General features: G+C 41.3%; 1 protein-coding gene across 1 annotated transcript in view; it reads left to right on the plus strand.

Moving 5' to 3' along the window:
- The first annotated feature begins 440 nt into the window (after positions 1-440).
- PRMT8 (protein arginine methyltransferase 8) overlaps positions 441-25,956 on the plus strand; it is an 83,375-nt gene continuing 57,859 nt past the window's right edge. Inside the window, exon 1 of the mRNA XM_032985884.1 lies at positions 441-1,100. Within this exon, the coding sequence (XP_032841775.1) occupies positions 1,026-1,100 (75 nt within the window). The 5' untranslated portion in view covers positions 441-1,025. The remainder of the gene's footprint in view (positions 1,101-25,956) is intronic.

Raw genomic sequence — 25,956 nt, forward strand, 5'->3', positions numbered from 1 at the left:
AGGAAAGGAAAGGAAAGGAAAGGAAAGGAAAGGAAAGGAAAGGAAAGGAAAGGAAAGGAAAGGAAAGGAAAGGAAAGGAAAGGAAAGGAAAGGAAAGGAAAGGAAAGGAAAGGAAAGGAAAGGAAAGGAAAGGAAAGGAAAGAAAGGAAAGGAAAGGAAAGGAAAGGAAAGGAAAGGAAAGGAAAGGAAAGGAAAGGAAAGGAAAGGAAAGGAAAGGAAAGGAAAGGAAAGGAAAGGAAAGGAAAGGAAAGGAAAGGAAAGGAAAGGAAAGGAAAGGAAAGGAAAGGAAAGGAAAGGAAAGGAAAGGAAAGGAAAGGAAAGGAAAGGAAAGGAAAGGAAAGGAAAGGAAAAGGAGGGGGAGGGAGGGGAGGGGGAGGGGGAGGGGGAAGGAAGGGGGAGGGAGAGCTGGGGAGGGAGCGAGAGATTGAGAGGGAGGGGGAGTGTTTACTATTTCAGAAGACATTCATAGAAAGAGAGTGGCAGATTCTGTGACCATCTTTAAAGGAAGTTTCCTGGGACCTATAGAGAAAAAAAGCCCAAGGAAGGAAAAGAAAGGGCTATGATTTCCTTGTCCTGTTGCTTTGTCTCTGGCCCCTTCTGCCTCTGGAATAGTAGCCACAGGATACAAAGATGCCCAGCTGGTCACTGCACGCCCAAGTTCAGTTTAGCTGGTGCTTCTCTTCTGTTTAGCCCGACTGCTTTCTCTGAAGGGGAGGACTCACAGCACTACAGCCTTTTAGTTTAACCTGAAGAGTGTGTGCCGTGTCGCCTCTCTCTGTCCATCCCAAGAACTTGCTGGAGGAAAGGGGAGAAAGACGAGGACTGGAAAGTGCCCGAGAAGCTCCCGATAATAAAAGGAGACAAACATTCCCCGTGGACGACGCAGAAAGGACAAAGCTGACTGATTTATTGCTGTTTTCTGTATTTTTTTCTCCCTACCCTTTGGCGCACAGCAGTGTTTGGAGATCTTTGAAAACACAGAACAAAACATCAAGCCCGAAGCCCCAACCCCTTGGCTAGCTCTTATGGGAATGAAACACTCCTCCCGCTGTCTGCTCCTGAGGAGGAAAATGGCGGAGAACGCTGCCGACAGCACCGAGGTAAGGATGCGAGGCACAGCCTGGCGCCCCAGCTCCCCCAGCCCCGAGCGTAGATCCCTTAGCAGAAGCAGCAGCAAGTGCAGATAAACTTTTCTGACTCTGTTGCTGCTATGATTTCCTGTTTGCGCCCCCCTGCCCCCGTTCCCCCTAGGCAAAGAACTTTGCACCCCGCTGAACCCTCCTGTCGCTCGGGCTGCTTTCCGGGAGCCGTCGCTTTCCTACGGTTCCCCGAGAAGTTGGGTGAGCTGGGCGGAGGTGAAGCTCCGTGTGAGCTACGGGGAGGAGAGGAGGGTGCGTGCGGCGGTAAGGAAGGGTTACTGTTATTCGTGTGTTTGAGGCTGAAAGAGACAAAGGTCTATTGCGACAGCACCTTGGCCAACTCCGTGATTTTCTCCTGGAAGAACGCCGTGGAGCCTTTGCTAGGATTGTTTGCAGGATTTAGGAGTATCCGTGTCTCTGCAGCATCCTGCATATTATTAAGCGGAGCTGCCCGACGCAAGGGCAGAGAGAAGGAGGCGCATTTCTCCTTGCGCCCGGCTGGACTGAGCAGTGCCGAGAATAGCTTTGCATTGCCTTCGGGCTGAGAGGGTACCCTGCCAGCTCTCTGGATTTCAGCAAGAAATCCGCCCCCTCCCCCTCATTACCTTCGATTTCCTCAACATTGGGGTTGAGCAGCTCTCGTTTACTTGTCTAGGGCTGCCTTCACCTCATTGAGCCTTCCAAGTGATACAGCACTTGCTAAGTCTCAGATCTGGAAAATCAGAAGGATACAGGATGCAGTCCCAGCTTCTCTGGGAGCATGTGAGAAGGAGACAGGCGAAAGTGCGAGTGTGTGCCAAGCTCCCCGTTTCTATTAATAGATTCTGCCTAGCACTCTGACTGAGCACTTAACACATGGTTAAGTGATACGCAGCACAGCCATGTACAGACCTTCAAGGACATTGCACCCCCACTAACTTGAACAGCTTTACTCTGACATGCACGGGCAGCACTGCCCATCCTCCCCAGCTGTCCTGCAGAGGTAGTGAAGAACAAAAGCACTACTTCAGTGAGTGAGCACGTGACTATTCCCTTCTTTATTCTTTCAGTGTCTCTGCCAAATGTCTCCTCCTTTCAGATAGTCCTCCCAGTAGGTGTCCTGCTCCCTCGTGAATTCCACATTTCTCTTTCTAATTGTGCTCTCCCTGCTTGACCTTTGTAAATATGCCTTTTTTTTTTGCCATGGCAGGTGAAGAGCAGGGTTTTCTTAAATGAATGCAATGTAAGCACTAAATCAAAGAACATGCCTGCTACTGCATTACAACCCCACAGAGCACTGTTTGTAGAAGGGGCACCTATAAATAGCAGGATGTCTGGCTGCACCTCTGTAAACGGTTGTAGTACTGGCAGCACATACTGTACAAAAGGCATGAGAATCTTGGGCCGTATTGCAAGGAGAAATGTACAAGTACGGTCAGTTCCCTTCAAAGCTGTTTTTCAATGGAAATTGCCTTTAGACAGGGAAAATAGGTGTGAGGAGCTCTTTAAATACTGTTTCAATTCACTGTTAGTACATTTTTGTTGTTCAACTGCCTTTGTCTTTCTGCTTCTGCAATGCTGCACAAACTGCAAAGTCATTATATGGAGAAGGTTTTCTTAACAATGACAATTTCACTCCAGTGCTGCATACAGGTTAGGAGAATATGAAAATGCTGTGCTTTCTCACCTCACAGTATCTGTTAGTGACAGATTTGTGAGGTGAGAATTAAAATATTGCAGATTAGTCATATCCCACTGTGCTTCAGAAGGGATACATTCGTAACACCTGCGAAGATATATTCTATTTTTATTAATTTTCATATTTGTGATGTTAAGATCTGTTATGTACTGAGAGAAGTACTCTGCATACATGCAGAGTTAAAAGTGCACCAAGCAAAATATGCCATGACCTTTGAATCTCTTTCACTCATCAAGAATCTATATTTAGCAAAATCATATGATACCAGTTTGACCTTCAAACTTGTATTTCTCTAACTTTCTCCTGAAGTTAGCAAATTTTCTGTGACAGAAGGAATACGGGCAAAGTATTTCACTTTTGGACTTACCACAGTGTCAGAGAAAATTAGAAATTGGTATAAATCTGCTTCATATGAAACCAGTGCAGTACCAGTAATACGCATGATTTGATGCGCTCTAAATTTCTGAAGTATTTGGTGCTGTGGTGATAGGCACATTGTAAAAAATGTCAGTTATAATGAGAGATGAAGAATTAAAACATTTAACAAATGGTCAAAATGTCCTACTTCCAAATCATTCCAAAAGCCTTCTGGTTCTTACTCAGATTGATTTGAGCCAATTACTTAAGTTACAGTTTCATAGTATTTTTTTTTTTTAATCTACCACAACTAAGAGCATTTATAAAACTTTTGGTCTAATATGGCAAGTATACTGTTTCAGTAGTAGAGCAGTTTAAAAAAAATAATAATTTAAGGCAGAGAAATGTATTAGAAACATTTTAGTCCATTAACTACCCCCTGATGACCATACTGCTAGCTCATTACCCTTAAGAGCTTAAAGAAATTATGACATCAAATGTAGCCAAGAGAAGACCAAATCTATGGTAAGACTCACCGTTTCCTCAAACAAGAATACAGGAGAATGGGAAAGCTCACAAGCATTACTTTCCAGTTGGGAAAGACACCTCATGTTGCCAGGAAATTTATAAAAGTGTGCTTCCATAGTACCAGATTGTACAGACATTTACATTACCAGTAACCCCATAGCTTGATACAAAACATAGTTACAAGAGTCAAAGTGTTGCCACAGATGCTGTTGGATCTTGGATCAGGCTCAGAATTGTTTTGTAATTTTATTGTGCTGATAACACCCTGATACCAATCTGTCTGCCAGAATTTAAGTGGAACCAGTGTGGTTTTTTGTATGTGTTTATAGTAGCCTGAGGGTACACAGTGCTTTGTATAAAAATTAAAGTCAAGGGGAATAAAACCATAAGTCTCTTCTAGCACCTCACTGAAGGTCACAGGGTGCCACTAACAGGAAGCTTGCTAGGATGGATTCAGATCCTTGTTTGGAGTGCACAGGGAAAAAAGATTCAGAAGATCTTTAATCCCCTTGACCAACTCGTGAACTTTAAGTAAATTCCATTGGAACAAAAGATGTAGAATCTCTCCTCAAGATACAAAAATGAATCTCTGTATCTTTAGTCATGAAGGAAGACTTATCTAAAGATAACAGGACTGTTTGCATCAATAACAGAACCAGGATTGAGTTCTCTGCAAATAAAGGCACTCAAGCAGAAAGTGAAAGAGAAACTGTTATTTGTAGAACATATGTGTGAAAATTTTGCAAAATTCATGGTGTTGACCTGCTGTAGATTTTGTGTTCTGGGTCTTTTTATTTTAAACATATTAAATGGAAGCCATATTAATAGTAGACCTGATATCAGTGATGGGAAATGAATTGAAAGAAGTGAGATTTCAGAATTGTTCCTGAATGTGATCATATGGCAGGTGAAAGGAGTAGAATCATAGAATAATTTGGATTGGAGGAGACCTTTAAAGGTCATCTAATCTAACTCCCCTGCAATGAGCAGGGTCGTCTTCAACTAGATCAGCCCCATCCAACCTGACCTTGAATGTTTCCTGGGATGGGGCATCTACCACCTCTGGGCAACCTGTTGCAGTGTTTCACCACCCTTGTAAAAAATTTCTTCCTTATATCTAGTCTAAATCTACCCTCTTTTAGTTACCCCTTGTCCTAGCACAACAGGGCCTACTAAAATGTTTGTCTTCATCTTTCCTGTAAGCTCTGTTTAAGTAATGAAAGGGTGCAGTAAGCACAAAGTGCCGCAATAGCACATTGTGCCAGGGTGTTGCATTTAAGGTGCTGAATTAATTTAGTAAAAGATGAATCCTCTTGTGTTCTAGCCAGTCCTCAGAGAGTACAGATGTAGAGGCGGCTGGATATATCTCTTAATAGATATGCCAATTAGCGCCGTGACTATAGGCCTGACACCAGATGCACGAACAGCCTGTGTGCTGTAGGTCTGGTTGCATTGAAGAGAAGCAGTCATGTTCACAAATAGTACGGTTTATGCTTATGCAACATTTACAGATTCTTTGAGTTTGCCTACGATAAATGCACAAACTGCAGGTTGGCTGCATAGCACTAAGCACAAAAATGATTGCAATCCCACGCTTAATTCCTGGGTAATCACTCAGCATAGTTGAGGGCATAAATCTTACCAAAAGGCATCCCTTCTGGGGGGGGTGGGGTGAGAGCACAAACCTGTCAATCTGTTCCTCCAATTTGGTGTCAGATTATCATCCCCCTGAGTTGAATACAAACTCAGGGTAGTATTTATCTAAATGTGTATGCGTGAGTGGGTGGGACTGTGGTCAAGGCATTGTTTCTTGATTAATGACACAGCACATTCCTTGGTGCAATGTGCACACAGTTGTTGTGGGAAAAGCAGGCAGTTGTTGTGTGGAAAAGAGGAAGCAGGCAAGATAGTGTCTGCAGAGTTGTGTGGAAGAACAGGACCGCGTGGTTTCCACCTCACTTCGTATTCCTCCTTAGTGCCATGACAACACAAATCACTGGATCTCCATCCTGTCCTGTGTTTGTTCTGGGCACCATGTGTCAAGGAAGTGTATATCTTGCAGGTTTTTTACTGTTTTGCTTTTCCCACACTTCCAACACAGGGTTTACATGCACATCCAACAGACATAAACATTTACACACAACAGGTTAGTTGCTGACTGAAACAATTCTAGAAGCTGAAACTGGCTGGTTTTGTACATTGCAATTGCACAGTAACTTCATAAAAGCCAGTTTATGCTGGAGACTTTAGTGTCTGTAGAGAGAAAAAATGCCTGTTTCATTGCTAAGAATAGAGACATTAGGTGATTTATTAATGGTAGCAAAAGAGTCCTCCCTGCATATCCTATTATACAAAGCTTCAGTTTTGATTAAAATAAAAAATATAATAATTTTGAAGATTTGGGATAAGAGGCATAATAGACCTGCTTCCCCATACAGATTAATATAACTGGCACAGTATCATGAGATCCAGCTCTGTAAAAGTAGAGGCAGCTCTGAGTTAAAGCAGGGAGTATTCCACTTCACCACATTTTGATCCTGCACAGTGCTGCTACTAGGACTAAGTAGTCTAGGCTAGTAACAAGTCAGTTCTAATATAGTCATGGTTTTTTTTTTTTGTTTCTAGCCAGTTTAGAAATGGGGGAGCAGAAATATGGTTCTGAGGCATCTTCTCCTACCAACTTCAACTGTGGAGAACATTAATTTAGCTCAGCTGAAGATCTCAGTGTAGCTAAATCTATTCTATTCTGTTCTCAAATTTAATACTAAAAATGCAAGACATTGACCATAAATTTTTTGGCCCCATTGAAGAAATAACTTTCGGTTGGCATTAGTAATATAAAGAGGATCAAAAAGTGTTTATGCTTAAATAAAGAATAACAGCAATCACTCAAAGCAGAATTTTAAGATAAAGATATCTTAGTGTGGATCATCCTTGCCATCATAGGGTTGTATAGTGAACAACATTTTAGTGCCAAGAACACTGGTGTTTTTTAGGAAAGATATGGTTCATCTTGGTGACGTCATGGGCCAGATCATATTGTGTCATTGTGGCAATTCTAAAAGAGAGGTTCCTTGCTACCTTTGCACAGAAGTTGTTGTAATGACGTTTTCCAACCTCAGTCTGTGAAAAGCACCAAATTCTTCAGAGAAGAATGCAATAAATTCTGTAGATGACAACCTTTGTAATTTTTCTACCTCCGCATCAAAAGTGAGCTTAGCAAGACTGACTCATGTGCCTTCCAGAGCTTCACCCTCATCCTGATTCTGAAAGATGAAGGCTTGTGCCCTTGCTGGTACAGGCAGAGCAGATAAATATACAAAGATTAAAAAGAATTGAGCCTAATCTTTTAATAAGATTTTGCCTCAGCCTTTCTGGGTTTGCAGCAAAGCTCACTCCATTGACAGATGAAGTGATAAACAATTGGGGTGAATGGTGAAACTGGTTGTTTCTACCTGGGTGATTCTACCACAGAGAATCCTGCTGCCTGTTGTCCTGCTCACTAGCTTTAATGCCAGCTTTATTCTGATCTAGAGTTTAGAATAAAATAGGATTGTTCTTGCTACAATTTTATTTATTCTATGGGAATAATGTCTAAACAACAGAAACAAGAAGCACTCATCTCAAGGAAACAAAGAGGAGATTGCCCACTAAGTGGCTGAGTTGATGGCCACAAGGGTGTCTTCAGCATGTCAGAATGGAGCAATTTCTGACTAATCACAGTCTTCCTGGCTCTTTCCTGTGTTCTTGAACAGGTACTGACTGGCTCCATGGATTCTCTTGCTTTCAAAAGAGCTATTGCTTTCAAGCCGTTGCATGGGAACTGAGACAACTCCCTTGCTTCACAGTGAGTGTGAGAGGATAGACACTGTTTCACTCTTAAATTTTTCAGGTTTAAAATGAGATTTAAGAGGTGTAGAAAGATGGATGGTGGCTTTATTTATTTCTTACAAGCTAGGTTTTTTCAGGTCCCAGCTGTGAAAAATCTATTTAAAAAAAAAAAAAGTTTTGAAAGGTATGTAAAATTTTGTCTTTTCCATCATCTGCATCTAAATGTAGAAACTCAGTTTGAAAACCTGGAATAGAAAACCTATTTATCTTAATTTTATTGAATCAACAATTTGGAGATTTGGAGACAAGAATTTGAAATAAGGCAGTTTTGGTTGAAGAAGCACTCACTGCCAAGTTTGCTTTTCTGAAAACTCTGTTAAGTGCAGATATTAAGGATAATTTTGCTTTGTATTTTGAGTGTGAAAGGTGATAATAAAATCTCAATGTCATTGCTTTCCAAAATGAAGACAGTATTTCAGTGACAAAACATTTGCAGGGAAATTATCATGGGAATAAAATGTTTAGCTAAAATTTTGGACAGACACAATGAAGATGGTGAGGAGAATACTATTCTCCCTCACTTAAAATATCCCATCCTGCAGTTAGGACATGTTCTTGGAAGTCTGTGTGTATTGAGGACTGCATTGTACCTGGGTCTTTTCCTCCCAGAGTGATTTGTTTAGAAAAGGGCATTACCACCTTTTCTAGCCATTATTCACAGAAAAGTAGTTTCTTAAGCTTTTCTGAGAAAGCATAGGGAAAAAAAGAAACTTTGGAAAAGAGGACATGAAGGTGTCTGTTTTCTAAAACATTGTTTTTTACCACTGTTCTCAGCTTTTCCTAGTGGCAAACTGTTCATCATGGTGCAGGTGGCAAGCTTCACATTCAACATACTGTTTGGTCTAGACCATACACTTAAGTTCCTAGGGCTTTTCTTGTCCTGTGCAAGGAACCCACTATATCTGAACCATTCTGTCACAGTTCCCCTTCCCCTTTTTAAACAAAAAAGTAGCATTTCCCTATCTTGTAACAGAATGATGAAAGTAAATATATACTGGTTGGGAAGCAGTGGCATATAGTAGTGTCCAAAGATTAGTGCTGAAATGTTGCTTCGGTGCCCACAATGCACACTTGGGATCACATGTGACCTAGCAGTTCTTCTGTCTTTCAAGTACTTGCAGGCTGCTATTAGATTGTCCCTTAGCCGCCTTTTCCATAAGTTGAGTAAGTTCAGTGCACAGTAGACTCTTCTTATAGGTCATCTTCTCAGGCCCATGACTATTGTATTATATAGCATCTTGCTTTCTTCCTTGTAGCTAAAAGCTCTGCAGAAATGTTATGAGAATAGAAGGGGAGAAGATTTTCTTAACTGAAAGAACTTTATAGCAGAAGACTAACTGATTAAGTGTACGTGGCCAGGTAGTGTCAATAAAGTGTGTTCTGCAGAAATCCCTTATGACTGTGCCCAGCTGTTTGGGTTAGTTGTTTCTCTCTTTCTAAGGGAAGTAAATAAGAGGTCAAATCTGAAAAGCAGCACTGCTTCTTACTCACAGTTTGCATCTTGTGTAACTGTACAGCTGGAGCAGCTATTTCAGAAGGAAATCAAATGAGATAGTGTTAGCCACATCATAACATAATTGTTTCCTTAAGAGTCATGTGTCTTAAACTTAATTAGGAATAGCTGAATTTACAGACAGCAGGGACTGTTCAACAATTGTTAGGAATGCTCTGCCTATTCTATTGTTGAACTTTAAAAAAGGTAAGGGCCATCATTACCCTTTTAGTTCTGTTTGCTTTGATTTAACCTGCTAGGTCCTCTGCAAACTTGAAGCAGACTAAGGAAGTGAAATAATAAAACTGAGGTACAAGAACAGTTATCGGGCAGAGAAGACTGTTGCATTTAATGTGAAGAATTAGTTTGGTAAGAGATGAATCCCCTTGCGACCTAGCCGGTCCTCAGAGATCAGAGGGGCTAGGGGCAGCTGAATCTATCTCTTATTGGTTATGCCAATTAGTGCTGTGACTATAGTTCTGACACCAGATGCAAGAACAGCCCATGTGCTGTAGGTCCAGTGGCATTGAAGAGAAATAGTCAGGTTCACAAATAGTACAGTTTATGTTTATGCAACATTTACAGATTCTTTGAGTTTGCCTACAATAAATGCACAAACTGCAGGTTGGCTGCATAGCACTACACACAAAAACAATTGCAACCACACACTTAATTCCCAGGTAATCACTCAGCGTAGCCGGGGGCGTAAATCTTACCAAAGTCATTCCTTCTGGGGGTGGAGCACAAACCCTTCAATCTGTCCCTCTGATTTGGTGTCGGATTATAGTCCCTCTGAGTTGAATACAAACTCAGGGTAGTATTTATCTAAATGTGTATGTGTGAGTGGGTGGGACTGTGATCAATCCATTGTTTCTCGAATAATGATACAGTCACATTGTCTTTGCGGAACTTGACATATTAGTAAGAGAATTATTTTCCTAGCTTGCTGCTTTAACTAAATTACCCTTCTATTAATATCTATTCTGTTGAATCTTTATATTCTATTAAATAAAAAATCTGTTTGTCATTTTCAAGGTCATGCAAAGTATGTGTCCTGCTACCAATCACATCTCATCAGTACCAAGAAGTTAATTCAAGCCTCCACTGCCAAGCTCCATCACACACTTCTTAGGTTTTTCAAACATAATTTAATGAATTATAATACTGTGACAGTGTGTATACAGTTTCAGTGAAGGTTAGCCTAGGACTTACAAAACTAGGCCAATTCAAAATTGGGTTTATGTTTCTGTTTTCTCTGTATTTGACATTCTGTTTATGTCCTGCTTTTCTAAGAGACTTTTTGTTTAAGCACATAAACTTAATGGAAGACAAAGATAGATAAGGATTTTAAGCAAAGAAGGTGCTTTCAGTTATTACTGTGAGATTTTAATGAACATGTGAAACTATTCTTCTGCGATTTTTTTTAAAATATAAGACATGCTTTCATGTAGCCTGAATACAATTATTTTATTGAAGAAGATAGTCTCTGTGCCATCTTTCTATCTGATAGGTCTGTTCTTTTCTCAACAGAAAGTCAATAATTCTCTTCAGTGCTCATAAAATATTTGTCACTTTGTAAAGTGGAAGGCAAAAATATTTATGCTTGCAAGACCTATTTCCACCAGGTAAAACTGAGTATTCTAAGCATGGTTACTAGAAACAGAGGCATTCTGATCTCAAGACAGGTTTACTCTCATGTAAATGCATCAGTTTCAGCAGAATTATTTGTGATTTCTATTCAAAACCAGCTCACATCTATATATAAAATTGTATTAAAAAGGATGAATCACCAGTGGTTTTGCTCAAGAGTCTTCATCATTCTGTTTCATGACTGTATAAAAATGTTAGGAATATACTTTCTTGCATCCCTTTCTTAACTATGTTTAAAAGATCAGTCTGAAATAGCAAAAGCTTATTTTCCTGTTAACATAAAGCTATACAAGCTGGATTTATACCAACATGACTATCAACAACTGCTTTTGAAATACGCTATGTAGATATCTTTTTATTAGGTATAGTTCAGACCCTATTGGAGGTAACAAATTGCTGAAGATCTTTGAACACTTCAGTAAATACTCTGTTAATAATGCAAGAAGTGCTGAACACACCGGTTTGCTCAGGTGCATTAGTAGCATTCACCAGTATTATTTATTGTAGAATCAAGTTCCATACTGTCAGGATATTTAAACATACTCCTCATCCACCTTGCGTAATACGGAACAAAAGTAATTCCACTGGAACTACTGGGATTACCTGTGTTCTGAAGTTTCTTAAATAACTGCTGAAAACACATTGAAGTCAATTGTGGTATTTGCAGTCCTCTTGAGAACAAATATGCTACCCAAGCCTTGAGTTGATGGGTTATTAGTCTCTTACAATGAAATTTCTCAGACTAGGTAGACCAAAACCAAATAATGTTTCATGGCCAAATATGAGCAAGTGTACTTCATTAGGCTAAATTTTCAGAGTACTTAAGGACATATATGTTGTCCTTGCTATAAACATGGACTAGTCAGTCTCAGAAGTACACACGATTGCCTTTACAACCTGAAGAAAGATTAATATTTCTTTGTCCATTGCTAAGCAGACTTATGAGAAACTTTCCTTTACCAGGGTTTTTTAACCATAAGATTTAATTAGCTCCTTCAATGATGTTACTAAATACCATCATGATTAAAGAAACAGTCATTTCCAGTGTAGTTCCATAGTTTGATAATGAATTACCGACAAGATAACCAGTCACATCATTGACACAACACTAACACTATTTCAAATCAAGAGCTACTCTACTCCCTATCTTAGAATTTAAATGCGAATGCAATACAGAACACTAATTCTGAATGAGCAAGGTTATTTAGTAATTCAGTATTGCTATTTAGTAATTCAGTAACTGCTTTAACATTGTGATCATTTGTCGTTTCAGCCACATAGAAAAGTATGCAGTTCTTTCAACACACATTAACATGCTTACTTACAAAATTACTTACCATGCATAAGTCTGTACATATACACACAATGTTTTGATTTTACATAAATTCAAACTGCATATTATGCTGTGACTTTCATTTCTTTTTGCACCCAGGTTGTCAGTGTTATTAAAACTATGTCAGAGAAGATATTACTGTGCCAGTGTGGGATCATATACTGTAAAATGGTAAAATACTGGTTAAAGTCTTAGACCACATCAAATATTTAGAGAGAGATATATATATTTATCTGTTGACAGAGAAAAATATATGTTTTAAAAGGCAGTTTCACAGAAAAGTCCTAGGTTTACATTCAATAACATTCTTTATATTCACTGTCTTCCTCTGTATGGGTGTTTTGACAAAATTCAGTTTAGTTGTTTAGCTATAGCCTTCCATTTCAAGTTCAAATACCAAGCTCACATTTCAGGTATAGTGCTAACAAAACTCTGAAGTAAGTTTAAATCGATGAGCTGTTAGGAATGCAGACTCCCAATTCAGAAAGGAAGCATTTAAAAATATTTTGTCTGTTTCAGTTTAGATTACTTCCTCCTTGCAGGTTCAACCAGTGACGAAGCTGCACACATATTGCAGACATACACACAGAGGACATGTATGTGACCAGTCACACAGGCTGCCACAGACAAGGCACTGCCTTCAACAGCACCTACATACAGGACTCACATACAAGACAATCCACAGACAGCCAAGCCCCTGCGTCCTCTTCAGTTTGCAGAGGCAGAAGATCGCTAGTGCAGACACACACGCTCCCCATCCCCAACTCCAGGTTCAAAAGTGTACACACATGTTTACAGATCCCTTGATTACTGGTGTGACCTCTCTGGTTGTCCAGCACCCCTGCCTGGATCTTGGGCCCCCTTACCAGCCCCACAGGGTCCCCAACTTGCTGACTGGTCCAGCTTGGTGTGCGTTGCAGACACGCAGCACTCGTACACTTGTCCTTCATGCAGTCCACATTCTCAAGTCCCTCCAGGCGTACCAGTAGGGAACCCCTGCCCAGGGGATCCTGGCCCGGACCCTAGGTCCGCCTAATCACTGGCTAGTCCAGCTTAAAGGTGAATATGCAGGCGCACCCCAGTCACACCAGAACTGGGGAAGACACAGACTCTTCCCCCAGCGGCTGGCACCAGGCATATGGACAGTGACCCATGGACCCTCTCCAGTGGCCCTGAGTTCCTTGCTCGCCTTGCTCACACTGTCCCCACAACAGCTGGTTTCGGGAACAGACACCCTTCCTGGCCCAGTGGCTGGGGGTTCAACACCCCCGCTGGCTCCAGTAGCTGACACTGAGACTCTGCTTGTTCCAGTCACTGGCACCACAGGCCAGGGGTGTCTGACCCCAGGAGCTGGCACCAGATTCCACTCACACACACAGAGGTCTCACCAGGAGCTGACACTGAGTCCTTGCAGCACATGTTCACACAGGACAAAGAGTGAGCATAGGCAGAGAGACGCTTAAGAAAAGATTTAATAAGAAGATACAAGAAGGTAGACCAGACTGCAGTGATCAGGCACAGTGTTCAGCTAGACAAGCATACTGGCCAGCTCCCTTTTACAGCTGACTGGGCCCACTTTGTTCCCCCCTGCTCCCTCTTCCCCTGCACATCCTCTACCCCATGGGTCTGTAGAGCTCTGCCGATTCCCGCACACCTGACAGTCCAGGGTCCCCTGGTATGCAATATTACCAGTTGCAAAGTTCAGGCTGAACTTCCTGGAAGTGGCACCTGTGGTTTCTTGATAGCCCATCAGTTACTGTGAGTGGTGAGACTTGGTTCTTGCCATTGTCTCCATGTTTGTTTTGTCAGGTCTGTGTCTCAGTGTATTTTGTTTCTGGTTTCCCCTTTTTCCCCTTAGTTTCCCAACTGACAGGTCCCTAGTCACATAACCTTGCTGGAATAAACTTTCTCACACTCTCACATGCCCTTATCAATTGATGTGACTGACCAGGTTTGGTTCTCATCACTGCCTCCCTTATGTCAGTCAGGTTTGTGTCCCTCTATGTTCTTGTTCATGGCTTCTACATTATTGTCCCTGTTGCACTGGAAAACTCTTTGACCAGATACTCTTAGTGACAATCTTATTGGACTAAGATCTAATATCTCTCAGATCCTGGCCCTCATCTTAGCTATACTGTATACCTATACTTGCTTAGACATTTATTCTAGTTCTGCACAGATATTTTGTATAGGTTGAATTTAGGAATTTTGAAAGGTTTACCTGGGATTTGTCCTGGCTTTGAGTGAGTGGTGGGGTTTTTGGTAGCAGGGGAGGGGGCTACAGTGGTGGTCTCCTGTGAGAAGCTTCTTGAAGCTCCCCCAGCTCCAAGTCAGACTCACCTCTGCACCAAGGCCGAGCCAATTCACTGTGCCTCTGTGATAATGTATTTAAGAAGGGACCTGGGAGGAGGAGTTCGACTTGTGAGGAGGAGTTGTGACAGCTGAGTGAACACCAAGGACAGTGGAGGAATGGACAAAGGGAGGGTTGGGGAGGTGTGCCAGAACAGAGACTCAGCTGTATCCTGTGGTGAGACGGGAGGCTGTCCCCCCCACCACCCATGAAGGTCTACAGTGGAACAGACACTGATAAATGGTCTGTGGCGGTGTTAGCAGTTGCAATCGCAAATAGAACTTATCTACACAAAGCAGATAAGCAGGCATTTCTTTATTCTAGCGCGGGGGAATACGGGGGATAGCTCCACCAAAGACATGTTCACCGACAGATACAAAGCACAACATATTTATACACTTTTTCAGCAGATTCATGGTTACATAAGATCAACAAAATTCATAAAGATTAAGTTGATCTTAATAATGTTTGGCTTTCAGTTACCTCACCTTACCTATATTCCTATTCTACAGAAATCATTGGGCATCTTTATTGATTGATTTGAATAGAATGAGGGGAGGGTAATGAACAGCATATTCATGTTATTTCCTGGAAATCATTATCATATGCAAATGTCTCTAACTCATGTGTGGTTATGTTGGACGGGGGTCCTCTGGTGGTCGTCAATAGTCTTCCTCACTGTGTCCACTGATTGAACTCCATCCTTGCTTATGCTCAATTCATCTTTGGCTGATGCTAATTTCTTCTTTGGCAAATCTTCCAAACCAAACCCAGTCTCTTCTGGTACGTATTGTTTCAACTCAAGGTCCATAACCAGTACCCATTGTTTTAATTCAGAGCCCATAACGATTCTTATAGTGTTCAAGGCACACACCATACTAGCTACCTATTCCTAAGGGCCTTAGTGTGCTTTATATTCTCATAGCTGCTATAACTCCATTTAAAAATCAAAGTCATATTCTAAACTAAAATCAAAATAATATTCTAGGATTCAAGCTATTTTATTAAGGTAACTGCAACAGCGGGGCCAATGAAGGTGTCTATGCCTGAAGGAGGACAGGATCCTCTGGGAAGAAGCAGCCCCTGCTGTTATAGTTCAGCACTGGGAGGATTGCAACATGTGGGGGGTGTCCCATGCTGGAGCAGCTTGGGGAGGGACTCAAGTTCGAGAAAGTTGGTGTCCCACACCAGAGAAGCTAAGGAAACACTGTGGCCAGTGGGAGGGACTCAAGTCAGAGAAAAGCTGTGGAGGACTGTCTCCTGTGAGAGGGGGACCATGTTGGAGCAGGGGGAAGAAGTTCCAGGAGTTCCCCCCTCTGAAGATGGAAGAAGCGGCAGCACTGGCTGCACACCCCATTCCCTGCCCCTGTGGCACTGTAGGGAGGAGGTAGAGATATTGGGAGCAAAGCTCAGCCTGGGAAGAAGGGAGGGGTGGGAGAAAGTGTTTTCAAGATGTGATAGTGCTTCTTACTGTCCTACTCTGTCTGTTAAGTGTTGTTGTTAGTGCCTGTAATAAACTTATGTTCTTTTCTTCTTCCTCTAATGAATCTGCCTTTTGCCTGTGACCGTAATGGGTGATTTATCCCTCCCTGTCCTATCTCAAATCCCAGGCCTTGGCTTATTTTCTCCTCATCAGAGCTGGTGGGGAAGGGGGGAAGTGAGCGGCTGCATGGTGCTCAGTTGCCCTCTGAGCTCAAAACACAACAGATTATACTACAATTGAAATAGCCCAGTGATTCCTGTATTTTTAAATTATGATTATTCTGTATACCATACACATTTGTAAAACTTAAACCAAGCCTGGTACTTCTAGTATAATTTAAACATGTAGTATAATTTAAACCAAGTCTGTAGTTTATTTAAACCAAGTCAGGGACTTACTGTGCGTATTGTACAGTAAGTTTGGTGACTGATAAATATACTGGATATAGCACATACAAACCACAATTGTCTTTGAGCAGCTGCTTGACTTTGTTTAAGTAGTCAGATGTTAGAACAGTGGTAACTTTAAGAATGAAAGGACACATTTTCATTGAAGTGTTATGAAAAGTAAAGACTAGGAGGGAAATGCAAGTAAAATATGATTATATTAATTTCAGGTATTTAAAATGTATTTGTAATTGCAGAGACATATATTTATGTAGCAAGTAACCTGAGATAAACATATCTCTAATCATCTATATTAATGTCTCAGAAAAAAATGTATTTACGTGATCTAATGATCATGTCCAGGAAACTGCTATACATTGAGGAATCCACATAGCCGTTACATGAATAGGCCCAGGTTTATGCTGTGCTGCACATACGGAGTGGCCTTCAGGCTTATGTTGTACTGCACAAATTCCTTGGGACACAGGATAAATTCAGACCACTCATTGTAACAGAGGAGCCTCCAGACAGCTTCTGCTTGGTACTGGCTACTACACCACCTGTATGGCCTTACATTTTATCTAAATGTTCAGCAAGAAGTTCTTATGTGAACATCCTTCAGGAATGTAAGGGAAAGTGTTGTTTTTGAAGGACAAGCCTGATAAGAATAAGGGGGGGATTCACCAGAGCGATTAATGAGAGCAATTCACAACCATTTAAGTCCCTAGCCTATGGCTAGATGATAAATGGTCCTTTTGTCAACTGTGATGACCCAGTACTGGTTTTAGGTGGATGGAGGTACCAAAAGGCTTGGGGAACCTGATATTTCAAACTTTTCATTTTAGTAAGCTTGTGTGATGAGCTCATGCGTATTAACTTGTCCTCCCTGGAGAGAGCCAAGGTTCATTTCCATGAACATGTGACATATGAACACATACACGAAGGGGCGTGTTGGTAGGCGGTTCAGGAAATCTGTACACCCTGCAGTACTCAGCCAGTGAGGAATCAGGGAAGGGAACTTGCAGTTGGGAGAAAGGGATATAAACCATTGCACAATGGCTGTTCAGTGCGTCCACCTGGTGGGGCACCGAATGTAATAAAAAGTGCTTCACAATGTATCCTGTCTGAACCATCGATAATTGGCAATTGAGCATTTCTCACAGTTTGGGGCCTGGTCGGGGAGCGAAGTTGTTGCCTGAGGGGTCTCTGCCGCTGAGGGCAGGAAGGTGCACCCGGTTGATTTCAAGAGTCTCATGAATCATCGACGGTGACTCCATGGGCACCGGCTGTGATCCTGAGACTGGTAATATAGAAAGACCTTGTGAACCACTGAGGGGAGAAGGAAAAAAAAAAAAAAGAAGAGAAAAGGATAAGGGAACCCCAGAAAAGCGCTATTAGACCAGGCAACTCCATGCATGGACCAACGTAAGAATAGTGGACTGTTAAGTACTGCCTTGGTGGTCTGGGAGTTTCTGGTGGGTGGGAGTGAGTGAGCTGTATGTTAGCACAGGCTATAAATGCAGAATCTGCATTGGTAGTTCTGTAGTTCCGCAAAGAAAATGACCAGAAGTCTCGGGAGGAAAAATGGGGAACAAAAGACTAGGCCTAGTGAAGATTCAGGGAAGGCCCCTGAAAACATTCCCCCAGACGGTCTGTTGGGGAGAATGTTGATACGATGAAGAAACGTTTCAGGTAAAAGGGAATATTGTGTCTTTGTGTGCACCAAGGAGCCTATTTTGGGACATAAGGCTTTTTGGCCAAAATATGTGTCGACTAATGACTGGTTATGTCAGGACTTGAAACGGAGGTCAGGATCTTGGGTACCACTGCCTCCAAAGGGGGGATCTTGGAAAAATCCCCCCTGGGTTGCATTTTGCAACCTTGAAAACAAATTGGTGGACCCCCAAGGGGCTCAGTTACTCAGAAGATTTTGATAAAGTATTGTAATCAGTGGTGGCCTTTGTATAAGTTAGGATCTAGAGAAAAGTGGCCACTAAATGGTACATTGAATGATAACATTTTGTTGCAGCTACTGTTAAAATTTTAAGATGGGAAGGCAAATGGTATGAAATAGCTTATGCAGATATATTCTTAAGAAAACAGCCTGAGTGGTAAAAAGATTGTGGGCTTAACACCACACAGCGGGATCCACTCATGTAATTTTTAGAAAAAGATCTTTAAAAGCCACTCAGGCACTGTTGTTCTCAGTGTAGTATAGGGCAACTGCTAAATGTCTGGAAAGTCTGGAGGAGGGCCTGGATTTAATGATAGACCCCAGAAGCAGGGGGGTTGTGAATGGTGCGGTGGGATCCGCGGGTGGAGTTAAGAATCAGGATTTGGCACGAATAATGGAGAGGGAAGCTGAGTTCAGGGAAGCAGATGGGTTTAGCCCAATAGCCAGATGAATGAAGAGAAGCTGAAGGGAAAAACAAACAAACAAACAAACAAACAAACAAACAAACAAAAAAAAAAAAAAAAAACAAAACAAAAAACTTAAACACCCCCCCCCCCCCCCCAAAACTTAAAAAAAACAACAAACCCTTAGTTCAGACTCCTGTAGGGGGTGTTGCACGGAAGTAACAAGGGAAGAGAACATGCTATGGGAGGAAATAGGACAGGGCACTGGAAAAAGAATTGCCCTCTATTAAGAGCGAAATACCCTTCACAAGTCCCTCTGATAAATACAGAAATGGCATGGAGGGGACTGAAGACCTGTGCCCCAGCAGAGCCTCTGGTTACAGCCTAACTGGGGAAAGGAGAAATAGAATTTTAATTGATAATGAAGCAACATATTCTGTACTTAACACCTTAAAAGGACCACTTAGTTAAAAAAAAATATTAAAGGAAGCTGCAATTTACTTTATGTATAATATAGTATCTAGCATTCCAGGTGAAGCAGAGGATGCTGTGATTCCTATCATGTGGGTGAGTGGAATTACCTGAGCAGTCCAGGGCAGCAGAACTGGTAAAGATCCGATTGAAACAGGGAATCAGGCCGGTAAGATTGAAACAATATCCAGTTAAATTAGAGGTGGAAAGAGGCCTTGAACCTCTAGTAAATAAAATTCTTATTACTAATATGATTATTATTTCTACTAATAATATAATAATGAATATAATAATAACCAATAAGATTATTGTTATCATATTACTAATATGACTGGCATTCAACAATCGAAATATAACACTCTGGTTTTGGCAGCAAAGAAAGCTAATGGGAAGAATTACTGGCTGGTACAGGATTTAAAAGCAACTAATAGAGTAGTAGAAGATACGCATCCTGTAGTAGCAAATCCATATACATTGTTAACTACACTACATGAAAAATTAAGGTAGTTTACAGTGATTGATTTAAAGATGCCTTCTTTTGCATCCCCTTAAGTTCAGAGGGCCAGGAATTGTTTGTCTTTGAGTGGGAAATCCCTGAAACAGGCCACAAAACATAGTTAAGGTGGCTGGGCAGTAACATCTCAAGGGCAAATAATGCTAACTCCTAGCTTAATGAGAGAGGTGGCCACAAAAGAACATGAAGCTACTCACTGGAGAATGAAAAGCCTGGTTAAATATTTATGAAAAATTATAATTAGTAGACACATAACTGTAATTGTAAAATCAGTTGTTGAAAAATGTGGAATTTATAAGGTAAATAATACTAATACAGGCAATAGGGTAGTTTGGGGAATAACTATGAGTGAACTGATTCCAGGAAGATACTAGCTGTCCTGGTTTGGGCTGAAATAGAGTTAATATTCCTTTTCAGGGACTAGATGAGTGCTGTGTTTTGGATTTAGCTTTGGGTTTAGTATGAGAAGAATGCTGATAGCACACTGATGTTTTCAGCTGCTACTGAGACTTCAAGGACTCTCCAACTCCCCATGTTCTGCCCATGCGCAAGGGCACGGGGAGCAGGGAGGGAGCACAGACAGAGCACCAGATCCAAACTGGCCAATGAAATATTCCTTATCGTGGAATGTCATGCTCACTGTATAGAGGAGGGGTGGTCGGGAAGGAACCCTCTCTCTGTTCCAGGATTGTGATGGCAGGATCTTGGTATCTCAGGTTCGCTAGCCAGGAAAGGGCTGGGTATTGGTCAGCGGGTGGTGAGCAATTACATTGTGTATTGCCCGTTTATATTTTCTATTACTGTCATTGTTCTTGTTTTATTACCATTATTAAACTGTTCCTATCTCAATCTGCGAGTCTCCCTTTACCCCTCTAATTGCCTCACCCACTCCCAGGTGTCAGGGGGGAAGGGTGGGTGGTCGGCTGCAGGGTCATTGGCTGCCAACCAGGCTGAAACCACAACACTAGCAGATAGATTTTGCTGAATTACCAAGAACAAGGATATATATCTATATCTTGGACTTAGTGGACACATTTAGTGGATGGCTGGAAGCCTACCCCTGTCGCACCAATATGGCTTGTGAGGTAGTGAAACAGCTGCTGAACCAAATAATACCCTGATTTGGTATACCAGCAGGCATATCTTCAGATAGAGGCCCCTGTTTTTATTGCAGAAGCCCAGAAAGTGGGAAAAAGCATTTAGAGATTAGATGGGACCTACATACCCTGTAAAGGCCTCAGGCCAGTGGAAGAGTAGAACATATGAACCAAAATTCTCAAACTACGATTGAGTATGATATGCCACAAAATTTGGTTAGAAGCACTCCCAGTAGTATTATTAAGAATAGGGATGCAGTTTGGAAAAATCATGTAAGCCTGTATGAATTAATGTATCAGTTCCTGGAGACTTCTCTTTGCAGTGAAACCAGGATCTCTGACAACACCTGTTGGCCCTGGGGAAGACCCTCCAGCGGCTTCACAACCAGTTCAAATCACCAAAGTGGGTTTTGGACACTGGCTCACCAATTCCAACCAGGGGACTGAGTTGGAATTAAACATGGAAAGATGAGCCACTGACAACTAAGTGGCAGGGACCCTTCCAGGTATTATTAACTAATTATACAGCACTGAAGGTAGAGGAGAAGGGACCTTGGATACACTACTCGGGCTAAAAGAACCTCTACTCCATGGATGGTGGAACAAAAATCAAACTCACTTTGAAGTTTGTAAGAAAAACTGAATCATGAAAGGATATTTGTGGGTAATAATTTAATCTGATTTATTATTATATATATAAAAAAAAAAGGGGGGGGGGGGGGTGTCAGGGGACCAGCATTTAACTAGGTCGGACTTGGGGCAAGAAATCAAATGGTAAAAGGATTTAATATAGACTGATCATGGTTGACTAGCTGGTTGCCAACCCTTTAATGGGTAAAGCAATTTGTTGTAATTTTAATTTTGATAATCTTTACATGTTTGTTCACTCAAATATTACTACTGTTACAATCTTGTCTAGTATTATATATTATATATATTACATTATATTATGATAGTATTATAACTATCCACTTTTCAGTGTAAGAAAGGATGGTTCCAGACTGGATGGTTGATAGTAAACGTGATAATGATTGTCATATTTATTGTAATCAAAAGAATAATGTTATGAGATTTATGAGAATTTATGGTCTTAAAGGGGGAATTGATACCTCCTGACACTAGCCATTGTGAAATTGCTAACAACAGATGATAAGTGGAAGGGAGGAGCTGAATATCCTGTTAAGCTTTGAATAAATGTAACTAGGACAGAAAGACCCCAAACTATCCCATTTGATGCCTGGCAGGTGTTAAACTGTGGAAGTGTTGAGATCCAAAGACAATTAAGTAGTGAAAGTAAATATCTATGTCCTGAGACACAAATTAAGAGGGGGCCACCATGTCCCAGGTGAAATAATGTATGGTGGACTGCCACCTAACAGGGATGGACCTATACACCTCCCCCATCCAATAAAGCAAAGGCATTAAAGGATCAAATAAGCATGTCTGAAGGGGTCCCAAGTCCTACCTGCTCATCCTTACAATGCAATCCTATAGTAATAACTGTCAAAAAGGCTGATAATCTTGTAGATCACACTTACAGCCTTGGAGTAGATGTAACAGGGAAGGATCCTGTAGCAAGGTTTAGAATAGTAGTATGGGCATCACAACCTAAGATTAGTAAGGAGAGAAAGCAGCCCACTCAATCCCCTGAAGAAGGAAAATTGAGTCCCCCTAATGACCCTTAAATCGTGGCAGTTATGGAAGTAAATGATCTTAAACAAACTTTTGAAATAGCGACAGGATATGGGGATACAAGTTCCTGGGTAGAATGGGTCAAATATACAGTACAGAGTTTAAATCATAGCAATTGCTATGCCTGTGCAACAGGAAGACCCACGGCACAAGTTGTTCCCTTCCCCTTGGGTTGGACTCAGGATCCACAAGGCAAGTGGTGCATGATTGCCCTCTGCCAGGAGAAGGCTGCTTGGGGTAACAAAACTTGCAAGTCTTTAGCACTACTATTTCCTTCCATACAAGACAAGGATATCAAGGTACTGCCTACCTTCTCCACTGCCTCTGGTAACCATACAACTTGTCTCTCACAACAGGGTAGGAAGGCTACCAGATTTGTGGGAGAATTCAACTTGTGCACAAAAACCTTGAATGTGACTGATGATGGTGCAGGAAATTACTCAGCATTAAGTATCCCCAGAGCAGACCTGTGGTGATATTGTGTAGGAAAAATCCTATGACCCATCCTGCCAGCAGATTAGAAGGGAACATGTACAAATGTTCAGTTGGCCATCCTGTTTACCCTGACATTTGAAAAAAAAAAAAAAAAAAAAACAGAACCTTCCGGCAGACGAGCAAAGAGGACTTTAGGAGTATCATTTGATGATCGAATATACATTGACTCTATTGGAGTTCCATCAGGGAGTCCCAGATGAGCATAAGGCAAGGAATCAAATATCAGCAGGGGTTGAGTCTTTTTTATTTTGGGGGGTAACTATAAGTAAGAATGCAGACTGGATAAATTGTATTTATTATGATCAACAGAGGTTTATAAATTATACCAGAGATGTAATAAAGGGGATTGCCAAGCAGCTAGATGCTACAGATAGAATGGCCTGGGAAAATAGAATAGTTCTAGATATGCTATTAGCTGAGAAAGGAGGTGTATGTGTAATGCTGGGGAACAAATGCTGTACTTTTATTCCTAATAATACAGCCCCTGATGGAACTCACATTAAGGCATTAGAGAGGCTTACTACCTTGGCAGATGAACTAGCAGAGAATTCAGAAATAGGGAGTTCACTGACTGGGTGTTTGGATTCTTGGTTTGGAAAATGGAAGGGAATGGCTGTATCTATCCTCACTCCTTTGATTGTAGTAGCAGGTCTTCTAAAGGCAGTAGGATGCTGCATAATCCCTTGCATCAGAGGATTGGTCCAACGCCTCACTCAAACTGCTTTGTCAAAACAGATGCTTCTGGAAGCACCCCCCTATCTTGACAAGATGCTGTTACTAGGAGAACAGGAAGAGAAGGATGCAAGAGATGACCTGTCATCAGAGAAAAGATGCGAAATCATGTTGTCAAGACTAGAAAATGCTCATGGAGCAATATTCTGAGAATATGTGAAAAGCAACAAGAGTACAAATTAAAACAGGGGGGGATTGTAAGGAAAAGAATGTTGTTTTCGCAGAACAAGCCTGATAAGAATAAGGGGGGGATTCACCAGAGCGATTAATGAGAGCAATTCACAACCATTTAAGTCCCTAGCCTATGGCTAGATGATAAATGGTCCTTTTGTCAACTGTGATGACCCAGTACTGGTTTTAGGTGGATGGAGGTACCAAAAGGCTTGGGGAACCTGATATTTCAAACTTTTCATTTTAGTAAGCTTGTGTGATGAGCTCATGCGTATTAACTTGTCCTCCCTGGAGAGAGCCAAGGTTCATTTCCATGAACATGTGACATATGAACACATACACGAAGGGGCGTGTTGGTAGGCGGTTCAGGAAATCTGTACACCCTGCAGTACTCAGCCAGTGAGGAATCAGGGAAGGGAACTTGCAGTTGGGAGAAAGGGATATAAACCATTGCACAATGGCTGTTCAGTGCATCCACCTGGTGGGGCGCCTGGTCTTGCAAGAATGTAATAAAAAGTGCTTCACAACGTATCCTGTCTGAACCATGGATAATTGGCAATTGAGTGTTTCTCACAAGGAGTATAGTTGTTTTCTTACAAGAAAACATGTAATAGCTTGAAAGACCAAAAAGGAGGAATGACTCTTGATGGATGGAATCTGAGTAGCATGCCATGGGGAAGAAATCCGTCTGGCGTTTGTTTGATGCTGTATAAAGGCAGGATATCCAACATCTGAAGGAAGGGAAGATGTAATTACTATATATATTCCTCTTTATATTCTGTCTTATGAAAACAGCCATTTTATTAAGCCATATGATGCTGGTGTTGTCCTTAAAACAGAGTTCGTTACCCAGTGTGCAAAAGCCAATCATCTCACACACAGAGTCGAGATACCAGTTTATTCCATAGTTGCACAAAGATGGGTGCTAGGTGGCAATTCCACAAAGCTAGCACAACACGCAAAGGAACTACAGCCTATTTATCTTGTTGCATGATTAGTAAAAACCTATCAAAGTTTACATTTACAGTCATTGATCCCTAATTACCATTCCATCTGCTATTGGCTAGTTATATTTGAATTAGCCTCACTTGTTCTATAAATTAGCACACATGCTTCTTACAGGTGTGGGGGGAAAATTCCCTCAGGTAACACAATTTTTTTTAATTTTTTTTTTTGAGTCCTCGCTGACTTCACGCTTCTTGGGCAATCATCCAGCCTTTATTCCCTTTTGGAGCAGGATGTTTACCTCTTGTCTCACATATCCTCTTCAAATAGCATAGTAGTTAGCAAGGCCTAAATCTTATCAGACTTACACAATAGAGCCAGTCATTAGTGGTCCTTGTGCTTGATGAGAAATATTTGTGTCATCTACAGTTCCGCCTTTGAGACTATCTAGAGGACTTAAATTCATCTAGGTAAGTCTCATCTTTTCCACAATTTGTTTACCCATACATAAGCAATGTCTCCATGTACATTGGATGAGTACATAAAGGCATACAAACACAATTATTATTGCAACTAAAATTCCGAAGAGGTTTTTTTTATCCATAGACTCAAAGCAGGGAACCAGGAAGTCAGCTGTGTGAATGTTTTTTTCAACTCCATAAGGAGTGGCATCTTTTTGTATCTCATGAAGCATTTTAGTCTGCTTCCAAATTTCATTTAGATTGGTGGAAATCCTTCCACTTTGATCTACATATACACAGCAGCTCGTAGATATGATCTACATATACACAGCATACTCCTCCTTGAGAGGTCAGCATCATATCAAGAGCCATTCTATTTTGTTAAGCAATTTTATCTAACTCAGACACTTCTTCTTGCAGGGCCTTTACAGCATCATAAGTCTAATTTCCATTTGTCTCAGTTACAGCCAAAATACTTACTATGGCTTTTACCAATTTACTGACTCCTAACCATGGTATAAACCATCAGGCAAAGGAACAGAAAGCTTTCATTGCACTGTAAGAGAATTGGTACCTTTTTGTAATGATCGTAGCCAAAATTGACTATCTCCACTAAATTTGTCTATGATTATGTCTGTCTATTTGGAACAATGGCACCGAAAGTACATATTCCTGCCCGGTTTCCCAGTAGAACTTTCTTTACCTTCTGGAACTGGCCTGACAATATTGGGCA

This window comes from Tyto alba, unplaced genomic scaffold, assembly GCF_018691265.1.
Source record: "Tyto alba isolate M040663 unplaced genomic scaffold, T.alba_DEE_v4.0 Super-Scaffold_21, whole genome shotgun sequence".
NCBI classification, from domain to species: domain Eukaryota; kingdom Metazoa; phylum Chordata; class Aves; order Strigiformes; family Tytonidae; genus Tyto; species Tyto alba.